General features: G+C 32.2%; 2 protein-coding genes across 3 annotated transcripts; one reads left to right on the top strand and one right to left on the bottom strand.

The window, feature by feature from the left end:
- The first annotated feature begins 4,095 nt into the window (after positions 1–4,095).
- On the top strand, positions 4,096–8,841 carry LOC120092457 (probable LRR receptor-like serine/threonine-protein kinase At1g63430). Of its 2 annotated transcripts, none has more exons than XM_039050543.1 (13): positions 4,096–4,637; positions 5,101–5,239; positions 5,337–5,408; positions 5,523–5,666; positions 5,756–5,884; positions 6,425–6,541; positions 6,610–6,674; positions 6,855–7,064; positions 7,259–7,464; positions 7,570–7,702; positions 7,804–7,961; positions 8,070–8,285; positions 8,363–8,841. In XM_039050543.1, exons 1-13 carry the CDS (start codon positions 4,553–4,555, stop codon positions 8,603–8,605), a joined length of 1,917 nt encoding a protein of 638 aa, XP_038906471.1. In that variant the 5' UTR covers positions 4,096–4,552; the 3' UTR covers positions 8,606–8,841. The 2 variants fall into 2 exon arrangements, with proteins under 2 accessions (XP_038906471.1, XP_038906470.1); XM_039050542.1 differs by having other exon boundaries at positions 4,097–4,637; positions 6,834–7,064.
- A 611-nt stretch (positions 8,842–9,452) lies between these two features.
- LOC120068232 (RNA-binding protein NOB1) lies at positions 9,453–13,311 on the bottom strand. Its single transcript, XM_039019945.1, has 5 exons — positions 12,912–13,311; positions 11,077–12,169; positions 10,642–10,810; positions 9,895–10,017; positions 9,453–9,751 (listed from the first exon to the last, which is right to left on the bottom strand). The coding sequence occupies exons 1-5, from the start codon at positions 13,228–13,230 to the stop codon at positions 9,599–9,601; spliced, it is 1,857 nt and encodes a 618-aa protein (XP_038875873.1). The 5' UTR covers positions 13,231–13,311; the 3' UTR covers positions 9,453–9,598.
- Between the last annotated feature and the right edge of the window lie 2,538 nt (positions 13,312–15,849).

Genomic DNA, 15,849 nt, shown 5'->3' on the forward strand with positions numbered 1-15,849 from the left:
AGACTCCATTTTTAAAAGTGTCATATTTTCATAAATATTTTTAAAAACTAAAATATAATTTTAATTTTATCGATTTTATGTGGAGGGGAAAGAAGTACCGTAATTATTATTTTTTTCTTCTAGATCAACTTGGTAGAATATGAAAGGGAGAAACTTTTTAAGAATGAAGGATGAGATGGAGACACTTCTCTACTCCATGAAAATTAATTAATATTATTTATAGTTGGGATTATTTTCAAATATAGAAAAATGAGTTAACTTATTTACAAATATAATAAAACATTACTGTCTATCAGTGATAGATATTGATAGACATTACCGATATCAATAGATATCTATCAATGATAAACAGTGATATTTTATTATATTTAAAAATATTTCCAGTAATTCTGACATTTAAAAATAATTATCATGGTTTGTTTATATCAAAAGTGAAAAATATGCTTAATGGTAACATTATCCTTTTGAGAGATGAATTTTGTTCCTTTATTGCTTTTCTTATTGTTTTTTTTTTAATCTTTCCATTCTAAAAAAAAAAAATTTTAAAAAAATTGCATGGAAGGAATAAATTGCTTTTTTGACAGGAATGAAAATGGAAGTGCAACATATTTTTTTTAAAGGGACTTTTTAATGTATAAAAGAACCAATTTTTGGAATTTTCTAATTTAGGCATCTTAGCGTTAAAAAAAAAAAAAAAAAAAAAAACTGAGGGATAATTTGCTGATAATGCAAGTCCTTAGTTTGTTAGGAAAAATGTTCTTTATTGTAAATTTATTGATATTAATCCTAACTTCTTTATCATTGTATTCTCTCCCCGTGGATTTGTAGTTTGTAATTATATTGTATAAACATTTTATTTATCTAGTAAAATAAGAGGTATTTTATTTGACATTTAGTTGCATTAACCCATAAAAATCAATAAACTAAGATCGAAAGTTATCTTCTGTAACTTAAATATGTATGTGAAGACATACAGGTAGATTACGTTTAAATGATAACCTAAACGATCTGTAGTATATGGATAAGGTTGAGTACCTTATCCTAGTAACACTACAAATACAACCCACTTTGTAATTATTACTATTATTGTAAAGTGCTACAAATGATTTGATCCTGATCATTCATGTGGAGACATGAGTGGGGATCATTCATGTGGAGACGTAAGTGGGGTAGTTTATATTAAGAGTTTGTATAAGACCGAACTACAAAATGAATAGTCATTATTAAAAAAGTCTTACATTTTACCAGGATGACTATAGGTGACTTGACCTAAATCTTCAGTGAGTTGTGAACTTTCTGCCTATGAAGGCGATCATTTAATCTGCATGGGTGAGAGTGGCCAGTTTCGTCGACTCAATATGCCTACCATTTTGGGGATTTGTCTTATTGGGGAGCTGGGAAGCTATGCAAGAAGAGATTCACTCATTCCCTACTGTTGGGGCAAGTAGATACATTTTTCCTTTAAGGACTGATTTTAGGGCTTGAATAATGTGGTGTCACAACCTCTCTTGGCTTGAGAGAGGTTTGATTATAATTAGACTATAACTACAAGGGCAAAATGATCATTTTTGGGCCAACTGTACTTACGAGTAATTTATAGAGGGTCAATGCACTGTTGATTGATTATATCCAATGGACACATAAATATATATGGAATGCGAAGAGTGTAGCTGTCGATCTTTAGTGGAGTGACCAACAATTAGGCGAAGTTGATTAATTTAAATAAATAGTTTAATTAATTAATCAAGTACAATTGGAGCTTCAATCTATGTGTTCATAAAGTCTCCTTGTTAGCTCAATAGGAATTAATGAGAATCAAATTAATTTTAGATTAATTTGAATTATTCAAATTAATAAAAGGAATTAATGATCAATATAATATATATGTTACATTATAATAAAAAATTTATTTGAGAGAAATAAATATTTAAATATGATATTAAATATTTGAATATCATTCATATAAAAACTACAGATTAAAATGAATGTGAATATGATTTATATTAATTATATAGTTTATTTGAAAGATCAATAAAATGTTATATGCGATATAATAAATTATAGGTTATATATTATATAGATATAACATATAGTATATTTTAATTAATATAATTGTATATATTAAGGTTGGTTACTTTTTATTTAATTTGAAAATTTGAATTTCAAAATTAATTTTTAAATTAGTTATTTGTTTTTATAATTTTGAATTTCAAAAATTAACGGAGGGGGAGTTATTTTAACTTCCCCTCTTTCCCCCTTAATCTCTCTACATTTTATGTGAAATTGGTTCGTGTTATTCTACAAAGAAGTTATCCACATCTTTCTCCTTGAGTTGCTCTCTAGACCTCAGAAGAATGCTATGTGAATTATTTGTTCTCTCAAATTAATCCCTCTCCCTACCAAGAGAGACTGATAGAATTGTTTATGAAGTGCACTGGGAGAGGATTTGTGAAGAACTAAGTCTTAGAAGATAAGTGATCTTTAGATCCCTTCTTCCTCTCAAATCGTTGAGAACTGCACGATTTATATATGAATTTTCGTCCTCTGTTTAATTAGAAATTCTGAAAATTAAAATTGGGATGCGATCCTTTCGCTGCGAGTAGTCACCTACTCCCGTCAGTTATTGCCACATTGAAATAGATGTTATATTAATTCGATCTCTTATTTAATATTAATATTTTCAAATTTCAAATTTTAGGTCCCGTTTAGTAATTATTTTGATCTTTGTTTTTTGTTTGTAAAAATTTAGCCTATTTCTTTCCCATTTCTTATCATGATTTGTATCTTTCCTAAATAGAATTATTGAATTCTTAGTCAAATTCCAAAAATAAAAATAAAATTTTAAAAGCTATTTTTTTTTCTAATTTTCAAAATTTGTTTTGGTTTTTTAAACAATTGATAAAAGAGTAGATAACAAACAAAAAAAATTTGGAAGGAGAAGTAACGTCTATAGACTTAATTTTAAAAGATAAAACAACTGCCAGTCTCTAGATTTTGAATAAAGATCTATTTTTTTTTATAGAAAAAATTATTCTAAATATAGATTTTAGGTTTTACATTAGATATTTTTGTTATACCTTATTGATTTTTATATCATTCAATGGAAATGTCCATTTACTCTTCAGGCTTATGTTAAAACTCAAGGAAACAGAAATATCAACTGAAATGTTAACATGTCGGGTTTTTTTTTTTTTTTAAATATTTTTAACAATAAAGAGAATCAAACAAAATGAGAAGGTTTAAGTAAAGTGTGTAAATAATAATAATAAAAAAAAGGGTAAAATAGAATCTACCCATGATGAATGACCTTCAATCCAAATTAAATCCCATTTGTGTCTTTGAATATGAGTAGCTAATTTGTGAACAATTGAATAACATTTGCGATAGATAAAGAGGAAACCAAGAATTGCATCCTTCTACTAGTTTCACGAATAAAATTGAAAAAATAACTAAATCTCGTTTGAAAGTAACGTTTTCTTGTTAAGAGGTGTCAAAAGATTTGGGAATCTGTTTATGTCTAAATGAGAGGATACTTATCTCCAGTGTTTTGGTGGTGCCTTCGTAGAGAGTTAATGCCCCTGTGAGAATAAGATCTTGGCTAAGGTGTGGAAGTCCTCTAGATCCATTTAGGTTTTGTCATAAGTATCGAGCAACCACTCCAATACTCACTTGATTATTGTACATACAATTACATCAAAATTGACCTTGAATGAATGTCGAAGACGAGTCCATCTAGGGATCATTGCTAAGGGCTCAATAAGGCTCACAGTTGGAGTAAGAGACATTGTTTCACTAAATAAATGATACGAAAATGTTGAAAATTAACTATAAAATATAAATAAATAAAGAATGTACTAAAAAAAACCAAAGATTTTTTTGAAATAAAAATAACAAAAAAATTAGTTGAATTTAAAATTCCACCAATTAAATGGTTATCCATTTTGAGAGGTGGCAATGAAAAATATCCATTAATTCAATAATACTTATTATTTATTAGAACAAAAATCCACAAAGTTTAAGCGCTAAAAAATGAAAGGAAATGAAACATTCTCTGTTCCCATCTATCTGTCACTCACATTTTGGCTTTCTTCCTTTTTTTTTTTTTTTTTTTTCTATCCATTTCTTTAGAATCCCTTTTTCTCTGCTTCTTTTCCTTTTTCTTCTCAGTCCAAAACTTCTTCTTCATCTCTTCTCTTTTGGGTTCTTCTCATTTCCCTTTTTTTCCCCTGTTCTCATTCTTGGGCTTTTTATCAATCTTTGAATTTTCATCTACTTCCTCTCTGTTGGGTACTTCTGAAATAAAAATTTAACTTCACAATATCACTTAATTCCCCCTATTCCTCTCTGTAATCTGTACCAAACCACTGAAGTGGAGTTATTACTTCTTCTTTCACTCTCTTTCACAGAACCCAAATCTTCAACTTATTTGGGTTTCCTTTTGGTTCTCTCTTCTTCTCTCATTTCTTTTGTTTCTGGGTTTGTTTCATTCTTGCTCTTTTGAATGTGAACCGCCACTGAAACTTGATTTTCTTGTGGAAACTGAGAGAAGAAGATGGAATCGTTTGCTTCTCTTGTGGTGCTTCTCTGTTTAATTTTGGGGCTATTTGGAATTTGTGATTCTATTTCTTCCAATGAAGGTATGCATTTTTCTTTTATCCCACAATCTTCTGCTTTCTTAGATCTTGTGTCTTTATATCCATTTGCTTCGTAAAGAAAATGGTAATTCTGGCAAAAGGAAGTTAAAATTGTTAAATTTTGCTTAGACATTTGGAGTACAGATTATTGTGTTGTGGCAAGATTTGGAAAACTTTTGGCAATGTTGAAGTGGGCTCTCTATTGTTCCCACCATTCTTGTTTCCCTAAATGTTTTGGATGAGAAAATTCATTTTCCTTCTCATATTCTTAGTAACTTTTAAATTTGTAGTCTAAGCTACTTGTAATTTAATTCTTTTCCCAATCAAGGATTTGTGTAGAACTATATCAAGGTAAAATTGGAAGTGGGTTTTGGGTTCCCTTCACTTTTCAGATCTTCTGAGGAACGGAAAGTAGTTTAAATGAATTCCCTCTGACAAAAAATTCCTCTTTCTTGGTTTTGTTTAGTCATTGCTCTTGGGGCCTTCAGGTCAGAAGTATTTGAAGATCCATATCAAGTCTTCTCCAACTGGAACAGCCTTCAACCAGAACCTTGCTTATGGTCTGGCATTTCATGTTCTCCAACTGGAGACCATGTTGTAAAGATGTTAGATATGGTTTCATCTATTTGAAATTTCCCATTTCTTGACAAATTTTTTCATAGTAATATCAGAGGCTTATGTTTTGGGACTCTTCTTTTGCAGTAACATTTCACATTCTGCTATTAAAGGGTTTCTTTCAGGAGATTTGGGTCAACTCAGCTTCTTGGAGGAACTGTAAGTCATTTTCCACTTCATTAGAAACTGGGAACACTGAAGAGTTTCTCTTCTTTTGAAGATTCTTTTTGTATCAATCATTTTAAGTGCAATTTTTATGTGATGGTGATGTAGAATTTTACATGGAAATAAGCTGCGTGGTCCAGTACCCAAGGAGTTAGGCTACTTAAAGAACCTCAGAATCTTGGACTTAGGGATGAATCAATTCACAGGTCCAATTCCTCCAGAGTTCGGGAATTTAACAAAAATTGTGAAAATGTAAAGGCAACTTCTCTTCCTCAGAAGTTTTCATAATTGGATTTTTCTTTTGGTTTCTTTTGTTATTTATTCATTTTCTGTGGTGGCAGAAACCTCCAGTCTAATGAGTTCACTGGTAAGCTGCCTCCTGAGCTGGGAAATTTGAGATACATTGAGGAACTAAGGCTGGATAGAAATAAGCTTGGAGGAACTGTTGGCCATTCAGATCATACTGGACTGTAAGTGAACATTGTTGCATGGAGGGATTTGACTTACTCATATTTCCAATCTTTTCATATGGTCTGAGATTGTTTGTATAAACTTGGTATCTTTGTTTAAAGTTTCATGGAAAAAAACTTCCAGTTAATTGATTTTCTTTGGATCTTCATATTCTATGTCGCAATATTCCAGTATCTTGGGCTAACTGCTGGATGTCAGAGTTTAGTATTTACGTGTAGTTTATTATGTTGTAGGAAACATGGAATTATAAAGTCGTTTAATAACATTCTCGTTTCTTTCTTTCTTTAAAAAACTTAATGTGTTTCATAATTATTTCTTGTTGTATGTAGTCTTCTTTTTTTTCTTTTTTAATTGAAAAATTAAATTTAGGAGGGAACTTTTATAAAGAAGGAAAAAGTAGAAACAAGATAAGTTACTAATGTTAGACACGGAATGTGAAATGGGAACTTACCGAGCAGTTCTCTCAAGGAATTCTTTTTATTCCTTCTCCCCTAAACTCCTTTCAGCTTTTAATGTCTTGCATTCTACCAATGTTTCAGGTACGTGTCAAAAACTAACTTGACTGGGTTCTGTGGCTCATCTCAGCTAAGAGTTGCTGATTTTTCATATAACTTCTTTGTTGGGTGCATACCGAAGTGCTTGGAGCGTCTTCCAGGGTATCTCCTTAGTTCTTTCTCGTTCTTTAATTGATAATTCAGTTCCTCCTCTAATCTACTTCCTGCAGGTCAAGTTTCCAAGGGAATTGCCTCCATAAAATTAACTCCAAACAACGTCCTTCAGCAGAGTGTGGTGCGTGATGTTCCTTGTAGTTGCATAGTTTTCTTGTAATTGAAGGGAAAATGAACATCTGTTTTGAAATGCTTAATAATGTTTAGAAGGGAAAACTTGTGCTTTCTAGCTTTTCTATAACTTGTACTGATTGCAATTTTTTGTATTCCTAATAACTAGCTATGACTATGAGACATCCAGGAAGCAACGGACGGAACCATAACCTCCATCACCAAGCAACATCGAAACCAATCTGGCTTTTGGCCCTTGAGATAGTAACAGGAACTCTGGTGGGTTCTCTCTTCCTTGTTGCTGTTCTCACTGCAGTCCAGAAGTTCAATCGAAAATCCTCCATGATATTGCCCTGGAAGAAAGCAGGAAGTAGGAAATACTATGCTCCAGTATATATAGGTTCGTTACCCCCGTCTTTTGTTTAGCATATTGCCCAGACAGAAAGGCAAATGTAGGAAATGTTGTCCTCTATAAACATAATATATATATATATATATATATATATATGCATATGTATTGATAAACGCTTTATTCGTTGATACTGTATTTTTAGGGAGAAATAGATAGCAATATTTTTGAGGTCTTTTGTGCAGATCCTGAGATTTTAAAGGATGTAACGAGATTTAGTCGACAAGAACTTGAACTAGCTTGTGAAGACTTCAGCAACATAATTGGCTCCTCTCGAGACAGTTTGGTATATAAGGGCACCATGAAAACTGGACCCGAGATTGCAGTTATCTCAATGAGCATGAAAGAAGAACTATGGACAGGATACCTTGAACTCTATTTTCAGACAGAGGTATTGTTTCTTTGTTCTTTTTAATTAATGACCCAGGAAATGATTTGTCTTGATTGGATGTTGACGAATTTTCAAGTTAAGATTTCATCTCAAATATCTATTTAGGTAGCGGATTTGTCAAGAATCAACCACGAGAATACAGGAAAATTACTGGGTTATTGTAGAGAGAGTACTCCATTTACAAGGATGCTAGTTTTTGAGTATGCATCAAATGGCACATTATATGAGCATCTACATTGTAAGCCAACATTTTGTCTTCTCTTTTCTGAGTTTTGTTCCTAATTTTTTCATGGTTCTTTTCTTCTGTTCTTGTTATTTACTGTCATACATCGACTGCAGATGGAGAAGCATGTCAGTTATCTTGGACGAGACGGATGAAGATTATTTTAGGCATCGCGCGTGGACTCAAGTATCTTCACACAGAACTCCAACCTCCATTCACCATATCTGAGCTGAATTCCAACGCTGTATATCTTACAGATGATTTTTTTCCCAAGGTAAATCTCTAATAAGTCATTGTTTACGTTGTTCACATGGAGAAGTTATCCGAGATGGAAATTAAGTAGCAGTAAGAATTGAGTATTTGAAATTCTATTGAATATCAGTTGATAGACTTTGAAAGTTGGAAGACCATTCTTTCACGATCGGAAAAGAACTCAGGATCTATAGCCAGCCAAGGTGCAATATGTGTTCTTCCAAACTCTCTAGAAGCACGACATCTCGACGTGCAGGGTAACATCTATGCATTCGGTGTCCTTCTACTTGAAATAATCAGTGGGAGGCCTCTGTACTGCAAGGACAAAGGAAACTTGGTAGATTGGGTAAGAAACAACAATTTTCCAAAGTAAACTTGGTAGTTGTGGACTACTTCTTTGGACTAAAAACCTTTCTGATACAGGCCAAGGACTATATCGAAATGCCGGAAGTGATGTCTTATCTTGTTGATCCCGAACTGAAGCATTTTAGATACGAAGATCTCGAGGTAATATGTGAGGTGGCAAACCTTTGCATCCATCAGCGGCCGACCAAACTGCTATCGATGAAGGAACTCTGCACCATGTTAGAAACTAGAATTGATACCTCTGTTGCCATTGAGTTTAAAGCATCTTCTTTGGCATGGGCAGAGCTTGCACTCTCTTAGAAGAAGTGAAGGTATACATAGATTTGACATATACAAAAGTTGTAATACTCTCCTTTTCCATTTTCTTAACCTTTTTCTTGATTTTTTTTTCTTTTTGCTTTTTTAAGTTTCTATATTCCTTGTACATGTTCAATCCTAGAGCAGGCTGTATAACTCATAGTATCAAAAGTATGCCAATATCACAGTAGCTATAATCAGAGTGTTGAATCACAAATCAACTATGAAGTTTGAACAAATTTGTTGTTTCTGTTGCCCCTTCCCTTGCACTTTACGTTTATGAATATTCAAATTTAGTCGAGAAAATATATCTTAACCAGTTGAATCGTCTAATTGAGTTTGCCAAGGTGACACATTTTCCAATTCTATATCATGTGATTGCCACATTGATTATTTACCAAAAATGCTGTTGGGATTACACAACCAAATCGAGAACTCTGAAACAGCCCATTTAGATCCCATGTATTGTTTTTACGACCTTACTTGAATCGGATCTTTGAATTCTAAGATTTTCTATAGGTTGTACAACTTAGACCAGTATCCTTGAATTCTAAGATTAACGTTCAAACATTAAATATATTTGATTTACCAATTTTATAAATAAAAACTAAATAATTAAATAATTACTTAATTAAATGTGAGAGAACTTTAAATTATTTATAAAAAATATTAATGGGAATCTATTAAGCTTAAATAATATATATTTATCACTAATCATTTAAAATTAATAGTAATAGATAAATCATGAAGGGTGTTTAAGAGGTGAGTTTTAAAGTTTTCTAGATAATAACTTCTTAAAATTTGTAAAATTCTATATTAAAAGAAAAAATAATGTCAGACTGAACACGTATTTTGAAGGAAATTGAGGACAAAATTGCACTCATTTAAGCTGAGCTTTATAATTTGAATACATAAACTCAATCACATGAGATACTAATCAAAATTTGCAGATTCTGAAAACAGTAACGAACATCAAAATCCATAAATAATGTTTGTCTATTTATGCTTAGATCGAGAGTAATGGTTATCGTTCGGATTTCTCTTCCCACTGAAAACGGCCAACGCTTGCCTTACGGGAGGCTGCAAAGGAGCCCGCTTATCAGTATTATGGTGGCTGAAGAAATCATCCACAGCAAAGAGTTCATCCCCCTGAAAATGGACAAATGGAAAATGGATCACTTCGTTATGAAGTTTCAGGTGAAATCTTGAATAAAATCTGATCATTAATAAACCAAGACGACAGGATGAAGATAAACAAAGTAAGGCAATTTTGATATTAAAAAAAAAAAAACCTGCTGCTTATGGACTTTCTTCTTGGTTTTGGGATGAAGAAACTTCTGTGGGAGTTGATCTTCACGTAAAACAAGATTTTTGGTGATGGCATCCCTTCCACCTTGCGGTAGAGGAAGTGAAAACTGTACATAAAAAGATTAAAAAAAAATTGCATATTTCACGAGTGAACATCTAAATGACGATTAAAAGTGAGAATAAAATTATATTATAAGTTTAAATACAACTTTAATTCAAGTATTTTTGGCTTTAGTTCATTTCAGTCCACGTACTTCCACAATGTTCATTCTAGTCTCTATACTTTTAACTTTAGTTTATTTTTGTCTTATACTTTTGCAATGTTCATTTTGGTCCTTATATTTTTAACTTTGGTTCATTTTTGTCACTGTACTTTCAAAATGTTCATTTTGATCCTTACACTTTTAACACTTTGATTCATTTTGGTCCACTCATTTTCATTTTCATTTCATTTTTAAGGAATCAAAATGATTACTTAAAGTTCAAGGACCAAAATGAACCAAAGTTGAAAGAAAAAATGACCAAAATTGACATTTTGAAAGTATAGGGACCAAAATAAACAAAAGTAGAAAGTACATGGACCAAAATAAACATTTCAAAAGCACAGGGGCCAAAATGAACATTTTAAAGATATAGGGACCAAAATGAACTAAACCCAAAAGTATAGGGGCCAATATAGTATTTAAACCTTTATTATATTATTCTCAAGGACAACACTGAGAAATACTCACTTTTGTGCCTCGCAGAGTAATCCTCGGCTTACGGGCAGCTAACACAACTCCATTCTCACCAACTGTAACAGCTACCTTGCGCAAAGTTCCACCATTTCCACACTTTGGACAAAAGATCCTTCCAATTTCAGCTGTGACATTATAGCAGGCGTGACATTTTAAAATCCACCTGAGAGATCACATCGTGAAGGTTTGAGTACGTAATTGCATTACACGATGACTTCATCACACACTACTCAAACAATATACAAGGCAATTAACACCGACTCAGGCCTGAAAGTTGGCTAGAGTTGTAAAAAACGAAAATAACTAAACCATCGGTTGGAAGGTCGTTGGGGTTGTCAGAACTAAGAAGGTGGGTCAGAAAGGGAATGATCTAGTTGAAATTTTTGGATAATGAAGTTTGATAAACAATCACCCACTAAATATGCATACCTGTGTAGTTGCCGTATCTGCATTCCTCCTGGAGCCAACAATCGTAAACCCATTTGCAGAAGAACGTTTTGCATCGCAAAGTCACCAGTGACACAAGCTACACTTGATTCAGACAAGGATCTCAGCATCCAACTCTGATCACTGCTAACATCATCTACATTTGATGTGTCTACACTTTCATTAGTCTGACTTGCGTCTTCCATGTGTTCCAGTTCATCCTTTACTGTATCGTTTGTGCCCTCAACGGCCACAGCATTCTCCCCCTCACTTTCACCAGACTCTTCTTTTGTGGAAGCACTCACATGAAGAGCATTTAATGAATCTTCTTCCAGCCTCATCTGCTTCAAAATTTCTGAGAGGTTTTCATTATTGTTTGTCCCTTCTTCTATCTGACCCTCATTCCCATCTCCAGTATTTGGCAGTTCAGAGATTTTATCCTGTGATTGACCTGATCCATTGGTTTCCACTTGGATGTCACCATCTGTGGTTTCAACATCTTGCTGACAATCCTTTTCAGCTAAGGACTCATAATATTCACGTCTGGCTTTCCTCCTATGATATCTTCTCTGAGTGCTTCGACTGACAGCAGGTGTCCAATCACCTTCATTATCGTCGTATTGTCCCTGAGATGCATCAATTCCATCAGCCACCATCTTCTTCCCTTCAATATTAATTTCCTTTTTCTTCGGAGGATATCTCCTTGATCTTGTTGAACCACTCTCAGTTTCATCTTGATGCTCCAAGTTACTCTCATCCTTGTGCTCTAGTGAAAGATCTTCAGATTGGCCATCCGAAGGGATGATGTTCAGGTTTAAATCCTGCAAAGGCAGAATCTTTGATGTGGAATTGGACGGATCATCAGCATCTTGCTCTAACGCTTCCCATTCTTCCAGATTAGGTACGTTAGAGCCCCAGCCAGGCATGTCTTTCTCAGGTAACCTCTTTGTATTAACCATGTGGACAGGGGGAGGACACTCACGAAGATGTTTGGTCCCATGAATCTGAGTCTCCAACGTGTAAGTGAGAGCAATAAGTTTAATATCAACATCTGAAAGCGTCTGTAAGTCACCAGTTGCCCTTGCAAACTTGATTACTGTAAGATTCAACAGAAAATGCATAAGGACAGTGAAAAAAAATGGTGATATCAACTGGGAAAGACAGATTTCAAAAGTCTACCACCACGCTAGACTATAATTTGCATGCTTCACAGTTCTTTCTAATACGGCCAGATTTACAAGTACCGCTTAATCATTAGCTTTCTCATTCAAGGGGTGCCTGGTGGTAAAAGTTCATATTTGGGGATACTCTCACATGCACAGGGTAAGCCCCAAGTTAAAAACTAAATAACGTACAACTCTCATCATATCTCCCAAAGCCTTGGACTCGAGTAAGGCTACGATTATAATGATAGTATCTTTCTAAAATAATGAAAAACTAAGGTTTCAAAGTAAACTATATAGCGGCTAAACTAGTTCAGCAAGGGAGGATCTTGACTAGCTTCCAATCATTGGAATCCATGAGTAATGGTATTTGGTGAAAGGGCAAAGAATGATTTTAACCAACTAAAAGCAATTATTAAAATAAAAAAAAATCACGGTATTCAGCTAGGCAAGATGATTCTACAAATTTCAGAAACACTGAAAAAGTACTCTGACGCACTTAACTTCAGAAACACTAAAACCCTGCCTCTCAAAATCATTCAAAACACACTCTAATAGCAATACAGCTTAAATCTTACATCCGATAATTCCTTATAAACAAAAACGAGTTAAAATTTGAAGTAACAACACAATCAGCGTATAGCAACATAGAGGGACTAGAATTCAGAATTCTACCTTTATTTAGAGCGTCAGGAGAGGGATCCATGGATTCAAGAGTGAAGGGGACGAAGGCGAGCCTATGGCGAGATACAGGATCGCGAATCTCATCCAAAACCTCAGGAACTGAAACAAACTTATCTGCGGAGGAAGAAAGCTTGTCTCCCCCTTGGATAATGGCGTTGGCATCAACAACAGCAACAGCAACGCCTTTACTGGACTTGCAGCTATCGGCGAATACTTGGACGGAGGAGGTCGGAGTCTGAAGCTGAGGCTTTGGAGCTGGTTGTGATTTCACGACATTGCTCCAGCATGAAGCCGGAGAAGGACTCTCCATGGCCGTAGGAAGAAGAGGAAGAACAAATTGAGATCTTGATGAAGCAAGTGACACTGATTGAAACCCTAAAACCCTACACACACGGGAACAAGTCCACAATTATGAGACGAAACCTTAAACGTCGTCGTATTCAGGACACTATTGGAATTTTCAAGCGGAAAATAGAAAGTATTGGCAAATTTAGCGTTTTTAAATTTGTAAATAACATCTCAATTATTAATTTAAACCCTAAACTAATAATTGTATCTGTTTAAATCATGAACTTGAAAGATTTTATCAATTTAAATCTTAAATTGATAATTATATCAATTTAAATTTTGAACTTTATAAGTATATCAAGCTAAACCTTTGAAATTGAATTTTAAACAGATATTGATAAACTACTAATATATTTGTAAATGTATTTTAAAGAAGTATTTATATATTAATGATGCATTAGTGTTATATTTGAAATTAATGTTGATATACAACAAATACACCAATATCATACTTGAAATTTTATAAGAATGAATGTTGGTATATTGATACTTTAGTGATATACTTGAAATTAGTTTTTAATAAACATTAATACTTTATTGGTACACCATTGTTATATTTCAAATGAATTTTATATGACTGGTGATAAATTACTAATGAACTAATAATATAATTAAAAATATATTATGAATGAATGATAATATATTATTGATACATCATTAATATATTAGAAATGAATTATTAATGACTATTAATTTGTTCATACATCAATGTTATCAATATTATGTTTTAAGTGTTCATTTACTAATGTAATAATTGGTATTGGATTTTGAACGAAACCCAAAAATAATATACCATTTTGAATAATTGTTTAAGGGAACTTTTAATTAACTGTATTTTGATCAAATGATAATAAACTATTGACACTAATAATATACATGAAATGCATTTAATTAATATTAATATATAATTGAAATGTCAATATGTATATAATTTTAAATAATATACTTCATATTTTGTATATAAAAATTATAATAGGTGGCAAAAAAAAAAAAAAAAGAAGCAGCTATAAATCAGGCAACTAAATTTGTATGATCATATACATTATTATAAATATCATAATATGTAACATAGATATCCATTCTCGTGTCAAAGGTCTAAATGACATTTGCTATTACTCCATATGTTGTCCATGTGTCTCGAGATTACACACTAAAATTATACATTGTCCATGTAATCCAAAATACTTACCAAATTGCCTATAAATTGCCTATAAATAATGACATTTTGTGGGTTTTGTAATATACACACATTGGTGAAGATTCAAAGAAAATTGGAGAAAATGGAGAACTTGCAGAATTTTCTTATTTCTTATTCTTGTTATTTTATTTTATTTTGTTTATTTATATATTATGTTTTTTATTTTAACATTATATTTTCTCCATATTTGTGCTTCCGTTTATGTCGTTTTGCTCTTCATTTTTACAAGACTTATCAACACAAGCTCCTGTTATTTTCTCCATTAAAGGTATACCTTAAAGATATGTTGTTTTTCCCTCTTTATTATAATTAATAAATCAAATAGGTTTTTTTTTTGGAAAATTGTGAAAAATAGAACGTTTAGGTTTTCACCTTACAAAATTAGCATGCTTTTTGAAAACTTGTAAAAACAGTTTTTCTTGATTCATCTCAAGGGAGATCGACCACCGGGAGTTAGTTAAAAAATCAATTTTTTTTTCAACTTCTCGATTGTTTTGGACCTTTTCGGTACATCGAGATTTGTTTTTTTTTTTTTTTGTAATCTTCCCAAATCTTATATTACTTTCCATTTTTTTCCAAATTTGTTTATGTTTACTAAATATTATATCAAATTATTACGTAATTTTCAAATCTTTAGTATAATTTATGTTTTTCACAATTTTATGAATTTTCAAAATTCCAAATGCATTTTCTAATTATTAAATTCAAATTGATTCAACATTTTTAAATTTGGAAAAAATCAAATTTTTCGAAAATCTGGGTAAGATTTAGGATATATATAGAATATCAGTGTTAATTCTACCCAAGATTCTATCGAGAAAGCTCAAATATATGAATTTCGATGTAATTATGCTAAAAAATTCACCGAGAAAGCTCAAATATATAGAATCTCGGTGTTACTTTACCCGAGATTAGCACTGAGAAGCATATAGTCGAACGAGATGTACCAAGAAAGGTTAGAAAAAGTTGATTCTTTAACTAAAATCACCCAAGATGGATCAAGAAAAACTACTTTTTACGAGTTCTAAAAAAAATGTTAGTTTTGTAAGGTAAAAACTTAAACATGCTATTTCTAACATTTTTTTTAATGTTTGATATATACTAAATTTATAATATAAATATAACGTCTTTTGATGGTGTTACCACGACAAATCTTACAAAACTAGAATTCACACATTAATGACAATAATTATTTATTGTGGGTGTTTGATGTCAAAATACACCTAGATGCAATGAACCTTGGAAAAACAATTAAAGAAGAAAATACGACATTAAGTCGAATAAACTTCACGAGAGATTAAAAATGGAATATCTAATAGCAAAAGATCTTTGTATCTCGTGGAAGAATTTGAAAGAAAGATATGATCATCAATTCAAAATTGT

Source organism: Benincasa hispida, chromosome 12 (assembly GCF_009727055.1).
Source record: "Benincasa hispida cultivar B227 chromosome 12, ASM972705v1, whole genome shotgun sequence".
In the NCBI taxonomy this organism is placed as follows: domain Eukaryota; kingdom Viridiplantae; phylum Streptophyta; class Magnoliopsida; order Cucurbitales; family Cucurbitaceae; genus Benincasa; species Benincasa hispida.

Bases quoted from the DNA above. Each gene is read 5' to 3' on its own strand.
- LOC120092457 (XM_039050542.1), top strand. From the start codon at position 4,553: ATGGAATCGTTTGCTTCTCTTGTGGTGCTTCTCTGTTTAATTTTGGGG. The intron at 5,240-5,336 runs GTTAGATATGGT...CTTCTTTTGCAG, and splicing joins GGAGACCATGTTGTAAAGAT to TAACATTTCACATTCTGCTA. The intron at 5,667-5,755 runs GTAAAGGCAACT...CTGTGGTGGCAG, and splicing joins TTAACAAAAATTGTGAAAAT to AAACCTCCAGTCTAATGAGT.
- LOC120068232 (XM_039019945.1), bottom strand. From the start codon at position 13,230: ATGGAGAGTCCTTCTCCGGCTTCATGCTGGAGCAATGTCGTGAAATCA. The intron at 10,811-11,076 runs GTATGCATATTT...GTGATCTCTCAG, and splicing joins CAGATACGGCAACTACACAG to GTGGATTTTAAAATGTCACG. The intron at 9,752-9,894 runs GTTTTTTTTTTT...GTCCATTTTCAG, and splicing joins AGAAAGTCCATAAGCAGCAG to GGGGATGAACTCTTTGCTGT.